This window comes from Idiotropiscis lumnitzeri, chromosome 7, assembly GCF_059441095.1.
Source record: "Idiotropiscis lumnitzeri isolate Australia: NSW breed Sydney's pygmy pipehorse chromosome 7, RoL_Ilum_1.0, whole genome shotgun sequence".
Lineage (NCBI taxonomy): Eukaryota > Metazoa > Chordata > Actinopteri > Syngnathiformes > Syngnathidae > Idiotropiscis > Idiotropiscis lumnitzeri.
In genome coordinates this window covers 12,499,542-12,523,500 of record NC_142397.1, presented here as the reverse complement: position 1 = coordinate 12,523,500, position 23,959 = coordinate 12,499,542, and the positions used below count along the sequence as shown (strand labels likewise).

At 38.6% G+C, this 23,959-nt stretch overlaps 2 protein-coding genes across 2 annotated transcripts in view; both read right to left on the bottom strand.

The window, feature by feature from the left end:
* LOC148333601 (uncharacterized) overlaps nt 1-11,445 on the bottom strand; it is a 52,176-nt gene extending 40,731 nt beyond the window's left edge. The window contains exons 1-2 of the mRNA XM_088300126.1: nt 11,227-11,445; nt 434-493 (exon numbers count right to left, since the gene is read on the bottom strand). Of these exons, the coding sequence (XP_088156252.1) occupies nt 434-493; nt 11,227-11,302 (136 nt within the window). The 5' untranslated portion in view covers nt 11,303-11,445. The remainder of the gene's footprint in view (nt 1-433; nt 494-11,226) is intronic.
* LOC148333592 (sodium channel regulatory subunit beta-4-like) overlaps nt 5,667-23,959 on the bottom strand; it is a 90,554-nt gene continuing 72,261 nt past the window's right edge. Inside the window, exon 6 of the mRNA XM_088300128.1 lies at nt 5,667-5,724. The gene's annotated coding sequence lies outside the window, so the exon portion shown is untranslated. The remainder of the gene's footprint in view (nt 5,725-23,959) is intronic.

The following is a 23,959-nucleotide window of genomic DNA, read 5'->3' as shown; positions in this document are numbered from 1 at the left end:
AATGTATGTTTGTTAGGCGGGGACTATCAAAACTTTTACATCTATATAACTTTTACTATAGGGTAGCGCGAGATCTAACAAATGTCAAGTACAACCAGATGTCACAATGTGTGGCCAGTGCAGTTATCAGTCCTGGAAAGTGTGCTGGTATAGTTTAATTATAAGCCGTATATCATGAGAGGGGAAAATGAGTTGTGACTTTTCTGGACCATATCTAACATTGCCAAATCATTTCCATTAAACTATATTTCTGTATTACATTTAATTGAACTTTTGGTTCACTTTCATGCTTTATTGAGTTCTTTTTTTTAATATGTATGCGTCAGCGTAGTAAAATGTCTGATTTGCAGCAACGTGGTCGAAGTGCAATGAGTTGTGGCTGGGGTAGTTTATTTTTCTAAAGTATCCCAGCAGACTTAGGAGCCCTTGTTACCTGGAAAGAATCCAGTTCCTGGTCCAGTGCCTATCCCTGCACCAGGTGGTACATACACGCCTGCAACACACAGTAAGAGAGCAAAGGGTCATTCTTGGTCACCTGCACGTATTCCGCCAAAAGTTAGAGAGCAACGATTGAAAGATTTCATAGCAAAGAAAGTAACAGTATATCTTCTGACCATTTAGTGACCTCATTTATTATACACACATTCCAAAACACATTTATCATTTTTGACCCAGACATTAAAATAAAGTTTATCTCAGGTCATGACTGTGACGGGCTTACGTTGAAAATGAACAGCTCCTGTGAGGATCAAGATAAAAAGGTTTGTATCAAAATGAGGCAAAGTTCAGGAGAACATTTTAGTTTTCATTTGATGAGGTATTGCATTTGGAAGAGTCATTTCAGAGAGTTCCACAGTGGAGCGCCTTGGCCCCCACCTGCAGCACCGCTGGAATCCACTCTCATCTGATTACTGAGAGGGTCAGGGAACAACAACAGGAATAAAAAGAATGGGGGAATTCTAAACAATATATTCCCTTTGTTACGGGGCAGCAAAGGACAAAATCCAAAGGGACTGGTGCATGAGCTCAGACCCATGTCACAACATTCGATGTTGTGAGGAAGAAAGCTGGTTTGTATCACCACAAACACAGCACAATGGAGAGAATTGTGCTAAGGGGAACACAGTGATTTTGCTTAATGGCCTTTTACATTCGCTAGGAGGCCAATTAATTAAAAGCACATGTCAAAGGCGCTTGTGTGTTTATTAACACATACTGAGTGAACGCCGCGCTTTGTGCTCCGTCCGCATGGACACCGGGGGAGTGCAAGAACATTACAAGGCATTAGTGTCTGAACCAGCAAAATGAAAATCTATGACATAAGCCACCGAAAAAGTGCCAGAAGAGAAATCCAAAAATGTAAACATGATCCAAGGCACTGCAGAGGGCTTCCACTAATAAGTTGTGAAGTACTTTATGTTTCAGCCATAATAACGTCAATATTATTTTCATTGTTACTGTTGAGGTTAGTACGCATGTCAACACTTAAGAAGACAACTATTGAAGTGCCTAGCATAGAAGCAGATGGAGAAATTTGTGGTGCAAGGAAACTACAACATCGACTGGACATTATTATAATGAGAAAAGAATATTTTTGTTACACTTGATGACGTTATACTTTTTTCTAGGCACCAACATGTGTGAACATACAGAAATAATCAAAGGTTTGGTCGCATAATTTGAGTGAGAAATACATTTGTTCAGTTTAAATTATGGTAGTTATATTTTATTGTCGCATTATGACTAATTTGACAAAATTACCGTATTTCAACAATCACACACGCCTATTGGCCACAAATTCGGCACACTTATGCAATCTATTGAGTTCCAATACAAGAGCTGCATTTACAAAGATAATTCTGTTCAGTTTAAGGTCATAAAATATTTTTTTTTTTTTAAAAGTGCAACCATGATGTTCTGCAATACTGCAAACTAAAATATGACTGCAAAGCTCAGAAAATGTATGATCAAAAATAAAATATGGCGATAGAACCTATGGTGCGCATATTTTGTCCATATTTAAAAATAGCAGTCGTGGCATCTCGTTAGGAAGTGTGTGGTCCTATGTGCTCCGCCCCCGAGTAGCACTGATGAAAAATTATGGCCCTCTCCAGCATTTGAGTTGCTCATCCCTGAGCTTGATTATGTAGTTAGATCTAAAGTTTGGGCAATCTTGTGTGTTTGTGTGTGTGTGTGAGTGTATCATGTGTCAGTGCCACTGCCACCATGACAGATGTGTCAGGTGCATGTACCACCCAACCAGGGTGGAGAGGTTGTTCCGTCGTCACACAATCAAAAGGATTTCCTGTCTGGGCTTTGCTCGCGAAGCAAGATGGAATTCGTATGCCCCAATTTGCCTCCGGTTTTGGGCTACTGTGCCATTTTAACAAAGGTTATCAAGTTCACCGTTTACCATCGTGTGATCTAATCCACGTCAGAATGTATTTGATCAATTTCATCAGAACAATCTTCCACGGTTGCATAGCCGACTTTGAACATTGAGTGAATAATGTCGGCGGAAAAACTATTTGACCACTTAGAGTGTAAGGCAAAATTCCGACTGGTGATCTTATCTGGAAGTTATTGTACCGTTCTAAGGGCCATGAGTATTACTCATGTGCTTTGGGTCATTGTTGCACGAAATATCATGGTGAGGCTTAGGGAAATATCATGTTATGAGACAGAAGTACGAAGTAAGTAGGTGGTTCATGGGTTGTTTGTTTGATCAATTATTTTGCTTAAAGCTGGACCACTGAACACAAATGTTAATTGCTGCTTCAAGATTCAAATAAATTGCCTACAACAAACAGACGGTACAACAGGTTGCAATGATCATTTCAAAACCAGGGACATGCGGTCAGGTTCAGCAGGGGAGGCAGATAATTTTCTATTTACATATTTTTATGTCTGACTCCAGCGGAGTAGTACCTCGCCATTAATGAACCTCCCTGCACGTCACTGTATAACACTTGCGCAACAAAATTAATGGTTCTTATTAAAGTGTGGCTAGATAATCTGCAAACTCTAGTTTCGCGTTTCAATACTCACTCTGACCTTTTGTATGGAGGTTGCTTGTGTATGCTAAATTCATTTAAGACTCTAAATGGCGAATGTGGATGGTTGTTGTGTTATAAGTGTGTTATATGTCCTGCGACTGACTGGCGAGCAATCTGACTGGGTGTATCCATGATTCTCAATTGGATGGACGAATGAACAAATATTTTCGAAAATGCATTGTACATTCACTATACAGGTTTCATTGTATCTTTTCTATTTTCTCAACTGCTCGGTGAGCTGGTGTCAATCATGTCTGACATTTGGCAAGAATAATTAACTGAGACTCGAATGTTTTGACATGGCCGGTGCATGATGTATATGTATATTGGGGCCACATACTGAAGTATGACTGAGTAGGAAAATGTAAGTCACAACTTGCAATGACGTTTTTTTTTTTTTCCGAAGTGCCTCCCATTTTAATGACAGTTGTCACAATTGCTCTTTGTGACCTTTAAGAGTGCAATTTTCGCTTCATTTACAGAACAAACTAGTGAGTAATGGGCCATTTCCACCACTCCGTGCTGCGGTTGTGCAATAACCCGCTCATGTATTAAATAGCTCAAGAGCTGATGGAACAGTTTGCATGTTGCCTAAAAAAAAAAAAAAACTTGAGAAAACACATGCACATTGCTCACACGGGCGACCTCACACAAGTTAATAACAGCATTCTCTTTATTTGTTTCGGCCAAATCCGTGCATAATCAGTAAGCCGCAGGTCTACGTCATCAGGGAAAGAAACACCTAACACTTGCTCTATGCGGCCTGTTTATAGATTCAAAATAAAATGTGTTAGCAACAAAAGTACACATTTAGGACAGGATTCGCACTAATCCAGAACCTCAATCCCATAAAAGGATTGCTCTCGAAGCAGAACAACAGCATGGTCGAATAAATTGCGTGGATCCTCGTACCCTTACATTATCAAGCATGTGACAGCTCTTCTGTCCTGCTATCTTGTCACTCCTTCCACTGCATGTTGGGAGAGGAAGGGCGACAGTGTGAGGAACATGTAATGTTCAAAAAATGTACGCACTCATCTTATCGTGACACACTAATCTGACCCGACATTCTGACGGAGCATCAGTGTGAGCCATGCACTGGAAAAGCAAACGTCATGGTCACCATCATGTGTAGACATGATCCTAATTGAACTTGAAAGGCAACACTTTTAAGGCTGCGTTTACACTGTAAATTTTTAGATCTAATTCCAATTTAGTGGCTGCACTGGACCAACATTACACATTCAAATGTCTCAATTTGGACATTGGAAAACCATTTTTAAATAAAACACTCTTTAATCACAAATGGTTGACCAGCAAACATGAAAAAATTATATCTGAACTTGAGGTTCCACTGTGTATGCTGTTTCCTTGAATTTCTATGCAGAGGTGACAAAAGTATGCGTGCACTTAACTTATGCAGGAGTACACATACTTGAAATTCATACATACAAATGCGTATGGAAAAAAAAAGTACAAATTGAATTTCTATATTTATATAAAAGATAAAAAATGCAAAAAATCTGAAATGTATTGAAATACAAAAGTAAAATTACATTTTTACTGACAATGCTTTACAAGTACAATACAAAAACTTCTCTGTGTAAAACATTTTCTCTTTTAGTAACCTTTCGTACTGAGAAGACATAAACAAAACATTTCTTCCAAAATCAACACTTGGGTAAAAAGTACAGTGTTGATACCTGACAAATCTACTTAAGTACAGTAAAGTCCACTGCATGTAAGTAATCTAAGACATTAAGTGCTTGCATTTAGTGAAAAGCAGAAACCACCTGCATGCATATGCACCCAAAGAGCAAGTAACAAACTCCACACTGGTACAGAAAAAAAAGGCAAGATTGGGCAACAATAGTACAAAATTAGAACTGGATGCAGATGTCGACCCAATTTAATGGTCTAATGCTCCGCAGAGTTTTGCTGTAGTTTATATTTTCCATGGCTTGTTCTTTGGGTAGACTTGTGTATATGCCATTTCAATGACGTCCAGGTTGCAATGACCGGATCTAGCCGAGCTCTTTGCTTACACTGCGGTCACACTGGCAACTATCTGATTTTCTTTTATCAGATTTTCACCCATGTACAATTGAGACCTGATTTGGATCTGAGGATATACAATTTCATGCTTTCATTTTTTTTATGCGTGCACTGCCAATTTCCCACATCTGAACTGGACCATACAAAATCTGAATTGTCTCAATTGAACCTCAATGTGTAATGCAGCCTATGATTGGAAAACTAAATTTGAGGATTTAATCATTATTGTTTGTTTCATAGTTGGACATGACAAAAGAATGAAACACGGTTGAGTTGATTCGAACCAAGCATGTAAAAATAATTGAAGTGAGTGCAATTCCCAATTTATATCGGGTTCCGTTCGTTTAGAACACTTTTGGATGATTGTTTTTGTACAGTTTATAATGATACAAAGAATATCAGGAACCTTTCCAGTTATTTTTACACCTGCTGATGGCCAACAGAAAGAATGCAATCAATTTGACATCAGCTTGAATGAAATCTACATAAATAATAATAATAATAATAACAATATTCCCTTTATTAGTCCCACAATGGGGAAATTCGAGATTCGAACCCAAGCCTCCTGGGGAGACTGGGTCCTGAACGCGGCGCCTTAGACCACTCGGCCATCCTGGCATTACTCATTGCTGTGTGTCATTGGGGAATGGTGATGATCCGGTGCCATAGAAATATTTTTGAACTATTTTAAATCTGCTAGGCTTTCTGACTAAACTTTAGTCCTTTACTTCACTGTATATATATATATATATATACATATATATATATATATATATATAAAACATTTACCGTTCATTTTTAACCTTATTTTCGTGCCCAGCGCAAGTCTGGTGCAAAGTGCAGTCAGACTGTGCGTTTGAGTGGAATTTCCTTCCTTTTGGTATTTTCGTAGATAGCCGCAGGTATAAAGGGGTGAGTGCACCATTGTGGGAATGAACACAGCCGACTTAGTTACTGGCCAATGAAAGCGGCTCCACTCATTCCCTTTAAAGTCTGCACACAGTCTTTAAGATTGGACGTTGTGCAAGCAGAAACAGACTCACTGGAGTCGATACAGAAGATCAAAGCGTGCAAAGTACGTTTATAAGGGACCTCCACTTGTAGATGACGTAGTTGGCCAGGGCGATCACCACAGATTATCACTCTGAAGTGGGTGACCTCAATGACCCTCCCTCCCCCTCAACCGCATAGCAATACAGCGGCCCATGGGGATAGTTTAATAATTAGAATAAAGACGATAATGATGCGTTCAATTAATTGAATTCTACAATTATTCAGAGGTTTCGACGCACGCTGTTATATTTATGAAAGAAATATGATGACATCCACCACACGCATCAGTGCAGCGTAGAAGCTATCTGCCTGAATCTCGATCAAATTCCATCAAGATCACGTTACACCACCTGTGCCTCATTTGAGGCCTGCACCGAGCTGGTCAAAATTCTAGTCTACTTTCTGTCACCAAATTGCCAGGTGCACCAGGGACATATGAAAGAAATTGCCGTTGGTTTGCCGGAATGCCCAACAAATTCCCAAAAGTGGTCAACTGTTCCAGTTTTTACATCGACCGCACAGACACTATGAAAATTTATCCCTACAACCATAAACCCTAAAGCACTATGAAAAAAAGCTCAGACCAAACCACCGGTCTGAACCCTGCAACACCTTTCACAGTAGTCATGGTGGTAAGAAAATCTATTTGCCAAAATGTTTATGACTTCTGGCTAGTGCTGTAGAGACTTTAGCCAGAGGACATTAGCTTTAAAGTAAAACTGTATGCTGTGGATAAAATTGTCAAATCTACCAGGACTTACCCAGGGCAGAGGTAGGGCCAAGCAAACATAAATGTTCATAACAGTTCTTTCACAATAGCCAAGTCATTCAAGGCTCCTGGCAACAGGAGCCAAAATCACACAGCCGCTAAATGTCATCAAACCGAAAAGCCTTTGCAAATGCAGCATTATAAGGCAGGAGACAAACCTGTATCTTGAACTCTGTTGATGGTTTCTCTGATTGCAGAGTCGACCTGATGAGCAACGTGATCCCAGTGCATCACTCGAATCCAATAAATTGTGGTCCCCTCTCACGCCAGCCAAAATTGGATTGAGACCTGGATTCACGAGTCTCTATCAATAAAGCCTGAAGCACTGCTGACCTTGGGAATCAAGATTTGGGAATCAACCAGAAGTCCTGAGCTAATGTTGGATTCCCTCATATTTTTGGACCGCAAGGATATGCCGTACAATCTCCATTGATTGGTTTAAATGAGCCAAAGTAACTTCAAGTAGTGTGAAACTAGCCCAATTGCAATTAGGATAGTGAAGTCACCAAACTCCCATTTTCCATTTTGTCCTTCGCTATGCCTCTATTATTAAGCCGTCAATGAAATGTAGTTTGTCCCAGTTAAACGTGAACATGAGAGACAATTTTTTTTTTGTTTGTGCATTCGTGTATTATTCCGCTGCATTGTACAAAGAAAACCAACTGAATTCGGCAAAACATTGTGGAGGGGTGACATATATATTGTTCTAAGTCACAAACGGATTCCTTTGCCATTAATGTTGTAACCTAAGTGAGTTCCAAATTGTCCAAAATATGATTTCTCTAACTGAAAATGCAGAAATGTATCTGTGTGTGAAATTTAGTACAAGTGAATATATTGTATTAAAAAGTCTTGGTATTTACTATATGCACAGTGACCAAAAAATGTTCGAAGAATAGAATTATGAGGATGAGAGAGAGAATTAAAGAAAAACATATTACACCTAACGACTGCTGCAGATGTCAAGACTCTTTCAATATTCCAATATTGCCCAATGCTCACATCTTAGGCTCTAAAGCACAGGTGTCAAACGCAAGGCCCCAGGGCCAGATTTTGCCCGCCAAATCATTTTTGTGGCTCGAGAAAGCAAATTATGTGTATCGTTTCTTGCTAAAACACCAAAATTACAAAATATTGCAAGCATGTGTATTACATTTATTTTTATTTACCAATCCTCATTTTAAAATAAATATAATCGTATTTGAATCATTCGTTTATTTGGGCTCACAGTCAACGGCCAGCAAAACAGAGTGTGGCCGCGACAAAAATGAGTTTGGCACCCCTGCTCTAGAAAATGTAAGGTTTAGATCACGTTTGCATATGTCCACCAATTAATTATTAAGATTGATTAATGTGTGATTAATTAGAGGACACGGGAATACATTTCTATCTATCAAGAGAATGCAGCAATTGAAAAGTAAATATAATTTTTGCTTCTATAGTTTCAAAGGACGCCTAGTGGCTTTTCTTTACAAATAGTTCATCTTTCTGTTTAAGACAGAACTGGAATAATTATACTTGTTATTAAAAAGTTTGTTGGCAGGTTTGTTTTTTAATTGTCTTGCCAAATCCACCTAATACTTTACATTTGTGATCCAAAACAAATTACCATACTCAGTCACACCACATGGTTTTCTTACAAGACAGTGGACATATTTATTAACAAATCCTTTCCCAGTTGTTTCCGCAGGGACCATAAATCATTTACACTTGTCAATGGAAAACAGTCAGACGTGCCTTTCACTCGATCAGTATTCAAGTGTTCTGAGCACATGAAACAAGTCCAATGGACTGCTAAAATGTTCATGTTATTCATAGATACTTGACCCTAGGACCAGGCTCTGTGATTCCTCCCATTAGTTTTAGTGCACACGCAGATGGAGTTGGTTTGAGAAACATATGATGTTATGTGTGGATTTAATAAAGATGTTGAATAGGTTCAGCCAGTGCTGATAATTACTGCCCTATAACCTGCTACACAGAGTGATGACAAACGTGTGCTGGAATCAAGAAGGTTTGCAGAAAAAGCTACTTTACATGGATGACTAATTTTCTTTTAGAGTCAAACAATTTAATATGTTGACATCTGAAATGCCGCTTGGACCCAAATGAGGATGAGGACAAGCATCCAGAGAGCGCAAACCTCTAACAAGGAAGCTGTGTTTCCACATAATCCTTACAATCCTGTTGGGAAAGGGAGGGAACCATCATAATTTTGTGTGAAAAATGCTTGATGATTGATGAGCTCCAAATTTAATGGTTCCTTTCTTGGCTCATGTTTCATGCCTCCACTGAGATGAGTGAAAAAAAAAACCATCCAGTTCAAAACAAATGCTGAAATATGACAGCATTTGTGGTAATACTAATAAAATGAACGCAATACAATTTGGTTTGGACTATTGTGTACCTAGTTTAGATGAGACGGTGTTTCAGTGATGGATGAAAAGCCCAATTTAACCAAAGTGGCGTAAAAAGCAAACTCGCAGACGGAGTGAGAGTGGGAGGAAAGGCATGCACACACAATGTCTTTCTCTGTCTGAAATAGATAAGCTGTAAAGTCAAACAGCTCTTGAAATGAACCCTTTAAAAAGGTATGTCATTCTCCCTGCGTCCATCTGGCTGGGAGGACACTTTGTCTCACCCACGTGTTACAGCTCCACACATGGTCTACATTCGCTGTCTGCATATGTATATGTCGGAGGTAAATACCTACAATGATTTTTAGTTTATAATAAAAACGTGAAATTAAACAAGAATATTGGCCACTGTGAAGAAAACACTCCACGTATGACAGCACGTTGCTTCTGTTTAACATCAAATTGGTGATAAAAAAAAAAGTCAATGAGACAGATGGTGGTGATGGAGGGTGCGCCACAAGAAATAAAGAGATAGCAAAAGTCTTTCTTTTTTGTGACCATGTTGTGAAATGATGTTTGACCATCAGGTTTTTAGGTAGACCTGCGCAATCAAATCAGATCCAATACAGGAGCAATTCATCTCTAAATATGATAATGATGATTTGTGTTTGAGTCACACCTGATGGAGTAGAACATTCGCCTGACTTCGGTGCAAGGATTCATCCCACTCAGTGACGGTGTGAATGTGAGTGTGAAATGCTGTCTGTTTCGAGGTGTAGTCTAACATTCTCCTGACGTCAGCTGGGATAGGTTCCAGCTCCGTGACTCTGAACAGGATAAGCTGTACCAAAAATGGATGGCTGGTTGATTTTGATTGACACAGTCAACGTTTGTTAAATGAAGACCTCTTGAATACTGTCAATCAAAAAAAAGCATTCCTAGCTTGTTCGAAGGCAAAACTTCTGGTACCACTCATTTGATTATTCAAGAGGCTCTATTATTGTGCTCAGGTGCAGGTGTAGTTACAGCAGATGTAGAGTCAAAACGCATTATTAATCTGTCATTTCAAAAGGTAACGTGAGATGTGAAATTCACTAGGGAGACACCTTCCATAAAATAAAAAGTGTTTGTTTTATGACTTACATTAGTTGTGGGCGAGACGAAAAAGTGTTTTATGCAAGTAAATCAGAGATCTTCCACTATCTGAAGACTACATTTTTTGGAGGGATCCTGCAGTAATTCACTGAGCATGCTTGAAGTAAACAGTGTGACACACTTTACGAGCATGCAGAGATAATTTCTTTATTAGAGTGGTAAAACAGAGTTTTTGGATTATTGTCAAAGTTTTTTGCTTGGATATCATTCAGCACACTTGTTATCAGAGCATATTTTTTTAGACGAGCACAGAACTCAGTTACATCTTGCTCCAATACTGGAGGGAATAAAAAAAGATTAAAATACGGGCAGTTTTGTCGGTAACAAAATGTTCATTGTAACAATCTGTCAGTGATTGATGTGTTTAATGTGTTTAGCACACCTATTAAAGCAAAGAGAAGGCCAGGAAACCAGTGACCTTCATCTCCAACTTATTAGCAGCGTGTATATGGATACACTGCCAAGAATGAAAGTATTAACAAGAATGTGTTTCTCAACTGAGGTTTGGTTTCACAACTACTCAGGGATTCATCAAGTATACAGAACAGACAAAAATCATTAATGTTCATAAATCTTGACTATGATCAGAAATGTTGACATTTAAATTAAAATGAGGAATCAACACTTTGATTTGAAAACTTATCTGAAAAGTTATTTTTCTCCGAAAACAGAATTAAAACGTTCTCCCTATATTAAAGAGGGCAAACATCACGAGCTTTGCACCTGCTCTAACACAGGCATGTGCAGCTAAGAGTTCCATCGACCTGTGACACATGCTTACCTCCTTGCAGAGTGGGCTGAATCGCTGCTACGAGGAACAGTCCATGGAGGAGCAGACGAACCTTTCCGTTAGCCATCTCGCTCCCAAATGCACCACCCCTCTCCAGATGAGCTGGTTTTATTCTCCGCTACCTAATTAACACAAGTTGAGTATTGGTGAGGAAAAAAAGGAGAATGATATGGGATTAAAGCGAGGCAAAAGCTCAGTTTCAATGCATCACTTTGCTTTTTCCCTCCACCCTGTCTGTTGTTGCTGTTTTTATTCTGGTCACTCTTGCCAGCAGTACTAGTGCTGTTGCCAGCAAGGACACGGGGGTGGAGGGGGGGGGAGTCAAAGAGACACATTTTGTAGGAGAGAGAAAGTCCCCCATCAAGAAGGAATTGAACTATTTGCCAAACACTTGCTTGGATACAAAGCATACTTATCTGAGAGCGTCAGCTACAAGTCTGAGGAGCAGCGACCCACAGCCTGACAATTAACTCTTAGAATGGCTTCACAATTTCAGAGGCTTTGATTTGTCGTGTTAACAGTTGTTACTAAGGGAAAAGTAACTAAATACGAGACCTTATGAAGTCACCTTCGGCACGAGGAAACAGCAATCAGAGACATAGTTGACTGGCAGTGCATATGTGAAAAGCCGTCGTGGAGGTAGTGAGGACACTATTGGCATCAAATTTAGATAAGAATGCCAATTGAATGATACACCAACCTGCCTGTCTCATGTTGTAATCCTGAGTCGGTTTGTTAAAGTAATGGCAACTGTCAGTCTGATAACAAGAATCATAAGTTGAGGCAGAGCTTTAGTCCATTGTGATATTTAAAGGACTCGGGAGACCGTCGGACAACGGAGCAGAGCATTAACACATTGTGCCTGTGAATCATTTCTAAAGCACAGCGTGCAATGCGGTGCCAGAACATGAGGACCTGCGTGAGGATCAAAAGTCACCACACAGTAAATTTCGCAGAGTAAATTTAGCTCTAAAAAGACTATATCTGGTCCCAGTAAAAAGGGGGAAATTTCAGAGTAAAATATTCTGCGTAATATTGTCTAAGTAAATTTTACACCAAAATTTACACTGGATATGTTAATCTCAAATTTTACTCTGTTTAATGAGACCCAAATATAGTCTTTTTAGAGTAAAAATTACTCGATGAAATTTACTGTGCAGTATCACCAAAGGAACTTTGGGCGATTAAATGTGGGTTAGTTGTCTCCCCAGTTGGGTGCCACTTTTCATATATGTCACATCTTGGCACCAGAGGGCGTTGTCTCTCAAATTGTGGTTGGGAAATTTACGGAAATTGGATCAGGGCTAATCTAAATTGTCTTCTCTTGATTAAGATGGAGATTGAGCCTAGAAGATTTTTTTTAGTGTTTTTCCTATTTAAATATTAAGTTCCTTCTATTTTCCTTCTAGACTTTTGCAAAGACATTTATGACCAAACATCCCGTGAAAAGTGCGAAGGACAAACTACAATTTTGATTGTTAGCTAGCTAAAAAGAGTGTTAGTCTTGGTGCTAGCAAGAAATTCCAATTTGGTTGCTCATCACATTCTCTGGGGTTGGTTTGTGAAATTGGTTGTGTGAAAGTTTTCCAAGACAGTGTCTGTTGTTATATGTGATACTCATTCCCACTGAGATTATTAATCCTATCAAGAAATACCTATGGAACATCTAATGTGTGTTTGCATATTCGTTTACTATTTAACCACCAAATCCTGAACTCACTCAAATGGGTTACTAATTGTAATTTTGGCCCAAAAAATCCATCTTAATAGTCCAAAAAAATAAAAGTCCAATTTGATCACAGTGGTAAGTGGAATACGCTTTATTGACACTATGTTAGTAAAGGCACTTTACCAAGCATTTCACATTTTTGAAAATCATAGAGTGGACATAGGTGAGGCGACGCACAGCTGCAACAACCTACGCAAAGGTTTTCCTTTGAAATAACTTTATTATAACCTCCGCACACTGGCCAACGGCAGATGCCGGGGTGTTTTTTCACTTTTGCTAAGGTTTTAAATCCATCCATGTTCCGTCGCAACAGCTAGCTCGCACTAAGCTAACTGTCTTACCGGGCCAGTGTCCAATTTGCAAACTCCCAGTCGGAGGCCAACAGCGAAATAAGGACAATGGCACACATTGCCAAGATTATTGGCTGATTACAGTCAACGACACAACCGTTAACAGTTCAAAAACAGTTAAATATAATGCTCCGTAGCCTGTTAAACATTCCCATACATGCACAACACTTAGGGTGTCGGGTGTCCAAACCGCGTTTGATGTATGCGCACCCCACACACATTGCCATCTAAACATTCCTCTCTAACGAGAATTCGCTATGAAACATTCTAACTCAAATGGGAACGTTCTGATTCTGCTTTCATTAGTAGGGCTCTGCACCAGCAATTCGTGAAGAGCCCTACTATCAGGGAACTTACAGAACATAACTCGAGTGACTCCACTAGATTTCAAGATGAGGCCAGTCACTAAGATGAAAACAGGGAAGACAGAAAAATCATCACCTGATCGCTCAACGCAATCAACCAAATTTTTTCAATGAGAGGAACCGGGAAGAGGACAGAATGTTTGCGACCGGGTATAGTTTGGATTCCTGGAACAAGTATAATTTCCTAGACAATTGTAAATGTAAAGAAAAGCACATATTTAAAAATGCCACTTCTAAAATAGTGCATTCCAAGAAGGAGATGCCATTTGCACCCGCTTCAGCACCATTGCATCACAGCAGGACATATGCACATCCATTCCAAGCACAACTATAGACTCAAAATCCTTGCATTAGTGAGGAAAAAACTCAGTGCTGACAAGAATGTCATAGTCCATATCGTTGTCATCACTTTGGAACTTAAAATAGAAGAGACAAAGTAGAGATACTTTTTACTGGCAAATGCTGCAGACAGTGTCATTACTCCAACAGACACAAATCTAACAGAGCTGTAAGTTGCACGAAAGCAAATGTGATGTGCTTTCCAAAACACACAGCATTCGTCATAGTGGTGGCATCCGCTGTTAGTGTTCACACTTCCTCATGCTGATTTATGCAACGTTGGGCCAAAACTGTTCAGACTAAATGCACGGTATGTTATGAGGTGAGAACTCTCGTTCCTCTCCAGAAGAAATCAAATGTGTGCTTACTTCAATGACCTTGTCTGATAATTCTGTTTTGAATGTTAATCAAGAAATATGAAGTTGTAATATCCTTGTAATTTGTGATGATTTTACAGACTTTTTGAAAAAAAGTTGTTTTCAGAATAAATAAGACACTTTCAAACTCTGATTATGGATTACTCCGTGTGAAGTACACCAGTGAGCATTTTAGACGTAATTCCAAAAGGGATGTTGCAAGTGCAAGTGTCATCAATGGCCTTAACTGATGAATGGACCACAACGCAGATAGAAAAAGTCTTGAACTGTAACAGAGTCTTTATTCAAATGTTGCACAAAATATGGGAGACAACAGCCCTACACCAACTCAACAAAAATGTTGATGACCAACGATTATTAAAATTGCTAGCAAGAAAAAAAAAAAGCCTCAGAGGAAGGAAGGTACATCAATGAATGAAATCGAGTCTACACAAGATTGAAAGAGAAAACTAAAAAAATGTAGTACACAGAAACAAACTTAAGTACTTCTGGAAGGCCTAGTCATAAACAAATCACAAAAACCTTGAGGATTCAGCGAAGAAGCTAACAATGAAAAGAAATGTCACATTTTAGCTTGAGCTGAAGCGTTTGACTTTAACAAAAGCCAATAAAAGATTTGCGGTTCATATTCCCAGTAAAAATGAGTGTGGTGATCCAAAAAGAGCCGGATATGGAATCCAATCAATTCTGTTGATCCCAGAGATGCCGGAGATTCTTAGCTACAAGATGTTTTCAGTTCCTAAGTTTTATAATCGCAAATTATTGGTGTTCCTTGATTTATATAAAACAAATGGTGAATATTATTTTGATGTAAAACAATTCTGACATATTGTTACCTTAACACTATCCAGTCACTGTATTTAGTATAAATCCATGTATATCCTGCATTTTATTCCCTGTAATTTATTTCAGTTCCAATTTTTTTCTTTAAGTGAGACATGACGCCTTACTTAAACATACTCAACATGAGATAATTGCATGAAAAGCAAATAAGGTGGCAGCGAAAACATAAAACGCGTTCACAGACTTGGTTGTTAACTTTGCAGAAGTGTTATATACCTTAACAGAATTTATGACATTTAATCAAACAATTCAACTCATTTTACTCACAAAGTCCCACTGCAGGTTACCACATTTTCAGCCAATCCCAACTTGTGCCGCACGACATTCCGAACACAAACATTGCATGAAATAACAAGCTCATATGATTGCAGTAAACCATGAATTAGAAACCAAAACACAGGGAGGCCATTGACCAAATGCCGTAGTCTGCATGTGACCATTCTTTCCATGTTTGATTTGTGACAAATTGGACCAGCTGAGTCGCGGCACAAGTGTATTCTGGACGAGAAAAGTGTTTGTCCTCTTTCATTCGTTCCCTATTTAAGCTCAGTCTGGTCCCCTTCCTTTCGGCAAAGTTGAATGTTGTTTTTGTCAAAAAGGCTCTGATTAAACGGAACAGTGAAGGATTGGGGGAGGTCAAAGTGGAATTTACGGCACTGTAAGTTAGGACTTTTTTATGGCTGTCGTGTTGCTGTAACGTAAGGCAATGGAATATTGGTATTTACGTTGACCGTGCATTATTATGCTTGCGTTTAAAGCATGAAACAACATTCTTTATTCAATCGACTCTCTCTTTCTGACACGAGCATAATGCATGAACATGAGGTCATATGGGATGAAGCCAACATCTGCTCCTTGAACAGAAACACATTATCTTTATTGGTAGCATCAACAGACATCAAACTTCCAAGCCATGTTCAAATGACAAGTGCATTTGTGCAGATGGTGTTGTTTTTGTCTTGTTTCCCGTTTGTGTTGTGTACTTCTTGTAGCATTAGTGGGAAATTGCTGTGTAACACTGCACATGTGGGTTGCTATTGCTACAATGCGCCCTTGTTCACTGGTAGAGTGTTTGCATTTTCCAGTCGAGTGTACTGGATAACTACTAAGATAGCGAGTGACATTATCCCCACTCTGCTTTTCAGTAGACAGCTCTATAGTCATATTATATAACATAGTCTGGTTCCCACCACGTTTGGATTTGGTTCCACATGACACCGTTTGGAATCGTAAACACTGATCTGGCTTGCATTTCTACTGTCGGGTGGGGAGGTGGGATGGTGATGCCTGTGTCAGCGACAGTACTAGTATTGTCAGCGCTATAACCATATGGGAAACGGTTCGTAAGTACAAATGTGGTATACCGTTGTGGTGTGGACAGCTCCATTGAATGGGTTCTGTCTTCGTTGGCGCATCTCCATGAAACTATCTGTTTGTCTATGTAAGCGCCACCCTAAGATATTGGGATTCCTATCCCATTGGAGGGGTGTAGGTAGAAGTACCCCTTTAAGTGTTAACACTGCAAAAAGTGAAATCTTAAGTCAGTTACCATTTGCTGTGATTTTTTTTTTTTTTGCTTAAATTAAAATTGTCATATACAATAATTCTGCTTGGTTAATGATACTTATGACTTAATTATCTTATTTAAACTTGCAGTCTTGGCATTGAGTGTTCACAGCGAGTTTTAAATTCCGTGAGGCTTAAAAAAAATAAATAAATAAATCAACATTTTAAGATGAATGACCAACAATCAAAGGACCTGAAGTGGCGTTTCATATGTAAGATTTTAAAGTATGAAAACAATAATACAACACTGCAGCTTATTTCTTCATTTTGATTTAACACGAGTTTAACAAATCATTCATTTGACTTAACAACGACTGTACACTCAGTTTTTGTTGCATTACAATGTACTCCAATGATGAAGCTCATCAGTTGATCCATTTTGAAACACTGATACTCTTAGTCAGAATTTGATTCTTGCATACCTGGACGGTTACAGAAAAAAAAATGTTGAAAGACATGTTGACTTTTTTTTTTTTTAAAGTTTAAATTTTTACGCTAAGCATTTTCTTGTGCTGTTCCAGTTTTTTTACTTACTGAGCTCATTTTCCCCCCATGCGGCTCGGTGGCCGACTGTCTATGGCGTTCACCTCACAGGTCAGAGGTTCCGGCTTCCATCCCGGGCTCCGGCCTTTCTGTGTGGAGTTTATATTTAAGAAAATTGTTCTAAATATTTCAGATTAAAAAATGACAAGATTACTTGTTTTTTAGTTTAAAATTTCTCATTTCAAGACTGCTGAGGTTGATATGGGCCTGGTATTATTTGCTTATTTTTCTAAATCTTGTCAAGTAAATTTTTTTTTCTATTGGCAGATAATTTTGCTTATTTTTGTATAATTTTTCATCTTATAATATATTTTTTTCTCAAAATTTCCATTGCAATTATTGCAGTGTAACACTTCAACCAAAAATTTAATTGCTTAACTCGATCGAATCATGCTGCTTTCGGGAAACAGGTTATGCATCCCCACATGGCCAAATAGTTTTTCTGATCCACAAGTGAAAACGATTCCCATAAACTGCTTTGATTATTCCAAAACTAAAAAGGTAGTGGAGTGGTCTTTGGCAGGTGACCATACAAACCCAAACAAGGCTCCAGATGGGGTAGTGAACATCAGGCACCGGGGGAAAACCGATGTGCTCTTGTTAGGGCCAGACTTGGCCACAGAGTGACCCATTTTTGGCATTAACATTTTCAAGAACAACCTGCAGGAAAGCCATCCATGCAATTGAGCAGAACATCCAAGTTTCTATGAGTCCAACTTGTTTAATGAATGTGATTATATTTAATATGCGTCCAAAGAAAAGAACTCACGGAATCAAGTTGTGCATGTCATAATGGTTATTATTAATTATTTATTTAAGTCATAAATGGGTTCCAAAATGAGACTTCAAAATTAATGGGTTTATTCACATAAAAATTAAACATAAGGATTAAGATGACATAAGTACAAACATAGAAGTTTGCACTTTGAGCTCCTCAAACGCTGCTTGATTTTATGCAGTGTTTTTGGTTGGTCACTGTCTGCGATTACGTTTTGTGGGTTAGGCTTTGATCCTCAGATCCATCATGTATCAAGTAAATGTGCAGTTACATTGAATTAAACCAATAATTTGTTTTTAGAATGAGGTCAATCCCAACCATGAAGCATCAAACAAGTCTTATTTTCATGTTATGTTAAGTCTTGTAAATTTCCCAAGAATAGAGAATGAGGTATGTTTTAAAAAAATGGCATGAAATTTGATTGTAATTCTAAAAATATTTGGATGACACACTTTGCACAATAAAACCCTCAATGACAGTGTCGTTGCACATTCGCCTAACAAACAGATCATGTAATCTTTTTGTGTGGTGTTCCCCAGAGATTCATTCTTGGCCTTCTTGAGTTTAAAATTAAACATGCTCCCACTTGGTTCCATTATGCAACAACATAACATGTAGCCTTCTTATGATGATAGCAACAATTAGTGTTGCTGTTGTCAACAAAAATTAGGATGAAATATCTTTGCCAACGAGACTTAAATCACACGAGGGAGACGAGACGAGACACAACGTGCTAACCAGTCGACCACCTCACTAAATGTCATGTGCTATTTCTGTTTCCTGGGTCATGGCGTTTTTTGCCTCAATATGTATGAATTCTATCCCCCCAAAAAAAGAAAACACATACATCACTTAAGTTTTAAAGTCTCTTTATCGGTTTCAGGTTAATACAGAATAGATTTCAAGATTTTACTTGTTTTTAAATGTTTTAATGGTGCTGCCCCGCCTTATTTCCGAGTCGCTAACTGTGCATCACAGAGAAACCTTAGATCAGGCGTGGGCAAACTACGGCCCGGGGGCCACATGCGGCCCATTAAACGTTTTAATCCGGCCCGCCGAACTTGAAAAAAATTAAATAAATAAACCTTGTTAATATTTTTTTTCTAAAGACTGTGGTTTTTCATAGACCAATATATTGTTTCATTGTACCTCATGTGCATTCAAAATCAGCTGAAGGAGCTTTTATGTGTTATGGTCCACACTGTGGATTGCTTTACCTTTGGAACTCGGTTCATCTCCTAAAATATCATCCTTTAAATATAATCTTAAAACATATCTATTTCCATTTGCTTATAATTAATAATTAATATTTATTTTAATATTGCCGCCTTGCTTTTTGTCTTGAAGGACATCAGGCTTAGGCTTGCCATATGAAATCTGCTATCCAAATAAAATTGACATTGACTGATCTTTTTGGCTTTGACATGATGGTGCTTCCAATTATTAATCATAGCATTGCCATTTTTCTTTAATAAACACATGTAAACGGCTCAAATGTGCTGGATTCCATTCAGCAGTATTTGATGTTTTAATAATTGGAGAATGTTTAATTTTGGCCTTATCATAGTTCTCAGGCCTTCGGTTAAGTAATCAGATCTAGGAATGTTTGATACACCACAAAGATTGTCTGAGAGAGAGAGAGAATTCTTAGGCACTGATGAAATGGCTTTTCATCATGTCACTTGGTGTCCAGTGAAAGACACACTTAAGATATCCTAATCATTAAGTGAGATGGTGACAAGCCATTGTGGGGGTAACTTGAGACATGGGAAAACATTCTCCTAAAACAGTGACGTTATCATAAGAGGATAACAGTAAAATTTCCTCGTCCGTCACAAATTGGGCTTACATTGTATGGAAACTATAGTGTAGAACTGGACTGCAGTTCTTGAACCACTTCTTGGCAATGCTTAAGTAGTGTTACACTCATTTCCCTCATGCAGACAAACACACTTCCTAGACATTGTTAAAACTTCCTTATGCCGCCCTTGAACGGAATTATTGGGGCAGATAGAAGGAGGAATTTACCACACAAGCAATGGCTTAGCTTTTAGTGTGAGATATTAAGATAGGACATTTTATGAATACAACGGAACCTCTAAGGTCAGTTGTCCAGGTTGAAACTGTTGCCATCATAAAGATTCCTCCCCAACTGAGGTACAAGTTGAAGTTTGTAACATTATCAGTTGGTGGCAAGGTGGATATGTCTTTCTCGCAAAATGGTGGTCCTCCTGGTCCTTTATTTGGAATGGAGTAGTGTCGCAAAAAGAAAAATCAAAATCCAAACATGTGCATCATAAATCATTTAATGATAGGAGAACTGCGCTTTAATGAGGTAATCTATTGCTGAGGTCTTGTGAATTTTGCTGAAGTTTCCCGCGATATGCTGGTCATCTCGGGTACCATTAAGTCCAAATTTTGTGTGACTTTTAAGGCAATGGAATACACGGCCTTTTCAGCTGTGAAGGCCTTTTCCGGACCTTTTATAGGCCACATTGTTTTCTCACGTTCAGATAACTTTGGGTTGGCATGTTCATTTCTGGATGTGGATGTTGGCACTGAGATATGGATGTTTAATGAGACACAACCACTGCATCATGTATGTGAACGGTCCTCTGAAAGCGTTCAGGAAGGGTTTGGCATCATTGTTCGCTAATACGTCTAATGTAAGTGAGATTGTTGTGACTGGAGAAATGAAAACACCCCAGTTTTCCCAACACAGCGCTCGGTCTGCAGCGCTTTTTGGTCTGCTCAGCATGTGGACACATTGAGTATAATCAGATGTCCACCCTTTAATTTGATCTTCTTGATGTTTCCATAGGTATTTAGGGGGTTTTCTTGAAATATTTCACATATCGGAACCACCCATTTGTAGACATGATCCTAACATCATCGCTAAATTACAGTGTGAGATAGTTTTAGCAACTTAAGAAATGCTCATTTGCTACAACCGTTTGTTATTACTGTAGTTCAATAAAGAAGGATATTTGTTTAGAAAACGAATGTCCAGGACAAAAAGAATAAACTTTCATCGAAAAGATGTTTTCTTAGTTTCAGTAGGCCTAACTCAGAAAACAGCTTTCATCTTTATTATAGGAGAAAAGGGACTTTTCTGTTGTGTAACCCAAATAAATCTAGTGAAAATTGTGAGTATAGTTTCATCTGGATCACATTTAGTAATTTTCTTTCAAGCGGCTGTCAACAAAACATATTAAAAAAAAAAAGAGCTTCAAGATGTGGCCAAAATATTTTTAATCGGTCATTATGAAATGCAAAAATGTCAATATTTAAAGATATCTTTATTATTCAAAGGCAATTATAACTCCAAGAAAGAGGGAAACATGAGCATACAAAAGTGAGATGGTGGAAAACAAATATGAATAAATTTAATAAATTATCCAGTGGAAATTATGCTAATCTATAATTGTAAACACTGGTAGGTCCTCTTTTGTTTCTTCTTAAAATTTTGCTCTACTTGTTTTGTATATGTATAGCGAGTGCACAATCCAATTAGTTCCATAATATCACCAGTGGTACAAATTCAGTCGTTTGCAGGGGTACAGAATTTTACTGCCTATTTTTTAACCAGCTTGGGCTCTTATAAATAATTGAAAAACAAGGCTCCATCATCACACTCCAACCAAAATATGGGGTCTCTAAAAAGGAGATAAAATATATACGAGCACTGGTCAAACAATGCACAAGTGTTTATTGCTACAAAGAACGATGGATCCTAAAACATGAAAAGCACCAAACGTGTCAAGGCTATTATTCTTGGATGTCACCTCTGTGACCCACCAACTCTCTGAATGTGAGTCCACACCCTTAACACTTTAGTCATGATTGTGATGAGCCACGCACACTTCCTAGACTTATGAAGTGATATTCACACATCCGTGTGATCACCTCTCTCATCTCTGCAAGTGATCAGTTTAGGGCTATTGAATATTTTGTTATTCAGATATTCTACTAAAAATGCAATCAAATCATCGAGTATTCAGATAATAATATAAAAATATTTTTTTTTTTTGATTGGTTAAAGATACGGATGACACAATACAAATTCACTTGATATTGAACAGGCAACTCATTTTTATTTTTTGAATAATCCGCATGTTTTTACTTGAATTCAGACATTCTGCTTATCGAATCAATGAGATTTTAGCCAAATTTCTCCCCATATTTTGGTATGTGAGACGAAGTGACACAACCACAAAAGTGATTTCGTCCTCTATAAAACAGGGCATTTGAGTAAGCCTTGCTTGCTCAAAAGGTAACGGCAACTGTGTCAGGCTGTCAGCATCAAAGTTTGCAATCATTTTTGCCTATTAAACTACCTTTGAAAAGCAATCCAGCGACTCTCGCCAACCTATGTTTTTTTTTTTTTGTTAGCAGCTATCTGTTAGCCGCTGATGCTGGAGCCGCTGTTGAACGCAACAGGCGCCATATGAATTCCGAATAAAAGCAACATCACAGTCCATATGTTATTTGGTAAGGTACAGTTCGTTTTGAAGTTGGCCTTCCCACCATGTTGGCACTGTTACTGTTATAGGTAGAATGAACACTTGTTGCAGCTGTTAGCTTGACTTTTCCTTGCCAGAGTACAGTTCCCTAGGTGTCAAACTCCAATCCTGGAGTGCTGCTTTCCTGCATGCTTTCTATCTTTCCCAGTTGCAACACACCTGATTCAAATGATCAGCTCATCAGCAAGTTCTGAAGATGCCTGATAAGTATCAGCTGTGTTGCAGCCAGGAGAGATGGAAAACATGCAGGAAAGTGGCCCTCCAGGACTAGAGTTTGACACCTGTGGTGCACACTAAATAAATACTACATCAATAAAAAATGGGTACCCGGAGAAAAAAAAAGAAACTGCATTTTATTTTGACCAAGGTACTCGAACCTCTCAATGACTATCTAGGTCGTAATTTTAACAGGTTTGTCTTCATTGCAAATTCTCAATTAGAGGTAGACAAATTGCCAAGCATTGCAACCAGGTTCTGACTGCATTTAATTTAACATAGCCGGAATTCATCCATCTATTTTATGTACTGCTTATCCTCACTATTGTGTACTGAAGCCTATCCAAGCTGATTTTGGGTGAGAGGAGGGACACACCTAGGACTAGTCACCTGCCAATTGCAGGGCACATACTGGCACATATAACTATTAACACTCATATACAAACCTACAGACAATTTAGAATCTTCAGGAAATATAGTTTTGGAACGTGGGAGGATGCCAGAGTCCCTATAGAAGCCCACGCAAGCCCCCAACATCACAACTGTGAGTCCTAACCCCTCCTCCTCTCATATTAACTTCATCCCTATTCATTAAATGATATTTAAATCGTTTTTTGGGGAAGCTCCAGTTGTTTCACTTCTCCACTTGCAAGGATGCGCGGGTGTAGAGGATATTTCTATGATAATGAGCCTGGTTAATAAAATGAAAATGAAATTTGACAGGAAGGAAAAACATGTATTTAGCTTAAAGACATATGTTGGGCACTGATACTGGGGTTACAAACAGCGATTCTGAAAGTTTAGAGGTGCTAAAATGTTTTGCCAGCCACCGTGACAGAAAATGTGTGCTTTGTTTACTTTTGGCAATCCAATGCCGGACTAAGGAGGTCCCTGGCTAACACAGGCAAAAACTGTCAGAGTTCTGTCACCTCACTGAACAAGGTGCAAAACAACAGTGGAAAGCTTGTGGCCTAATTTAAGGCCCCTGTTTCCTGTCTTTACATCATCACTTGGAAACCTCTCGGTGTCCGCTCATGCCTCAGCTCTTAAATCATCACAAAGCAGGTCCAGTATTGGCGAAGCAAGTGGCACAAA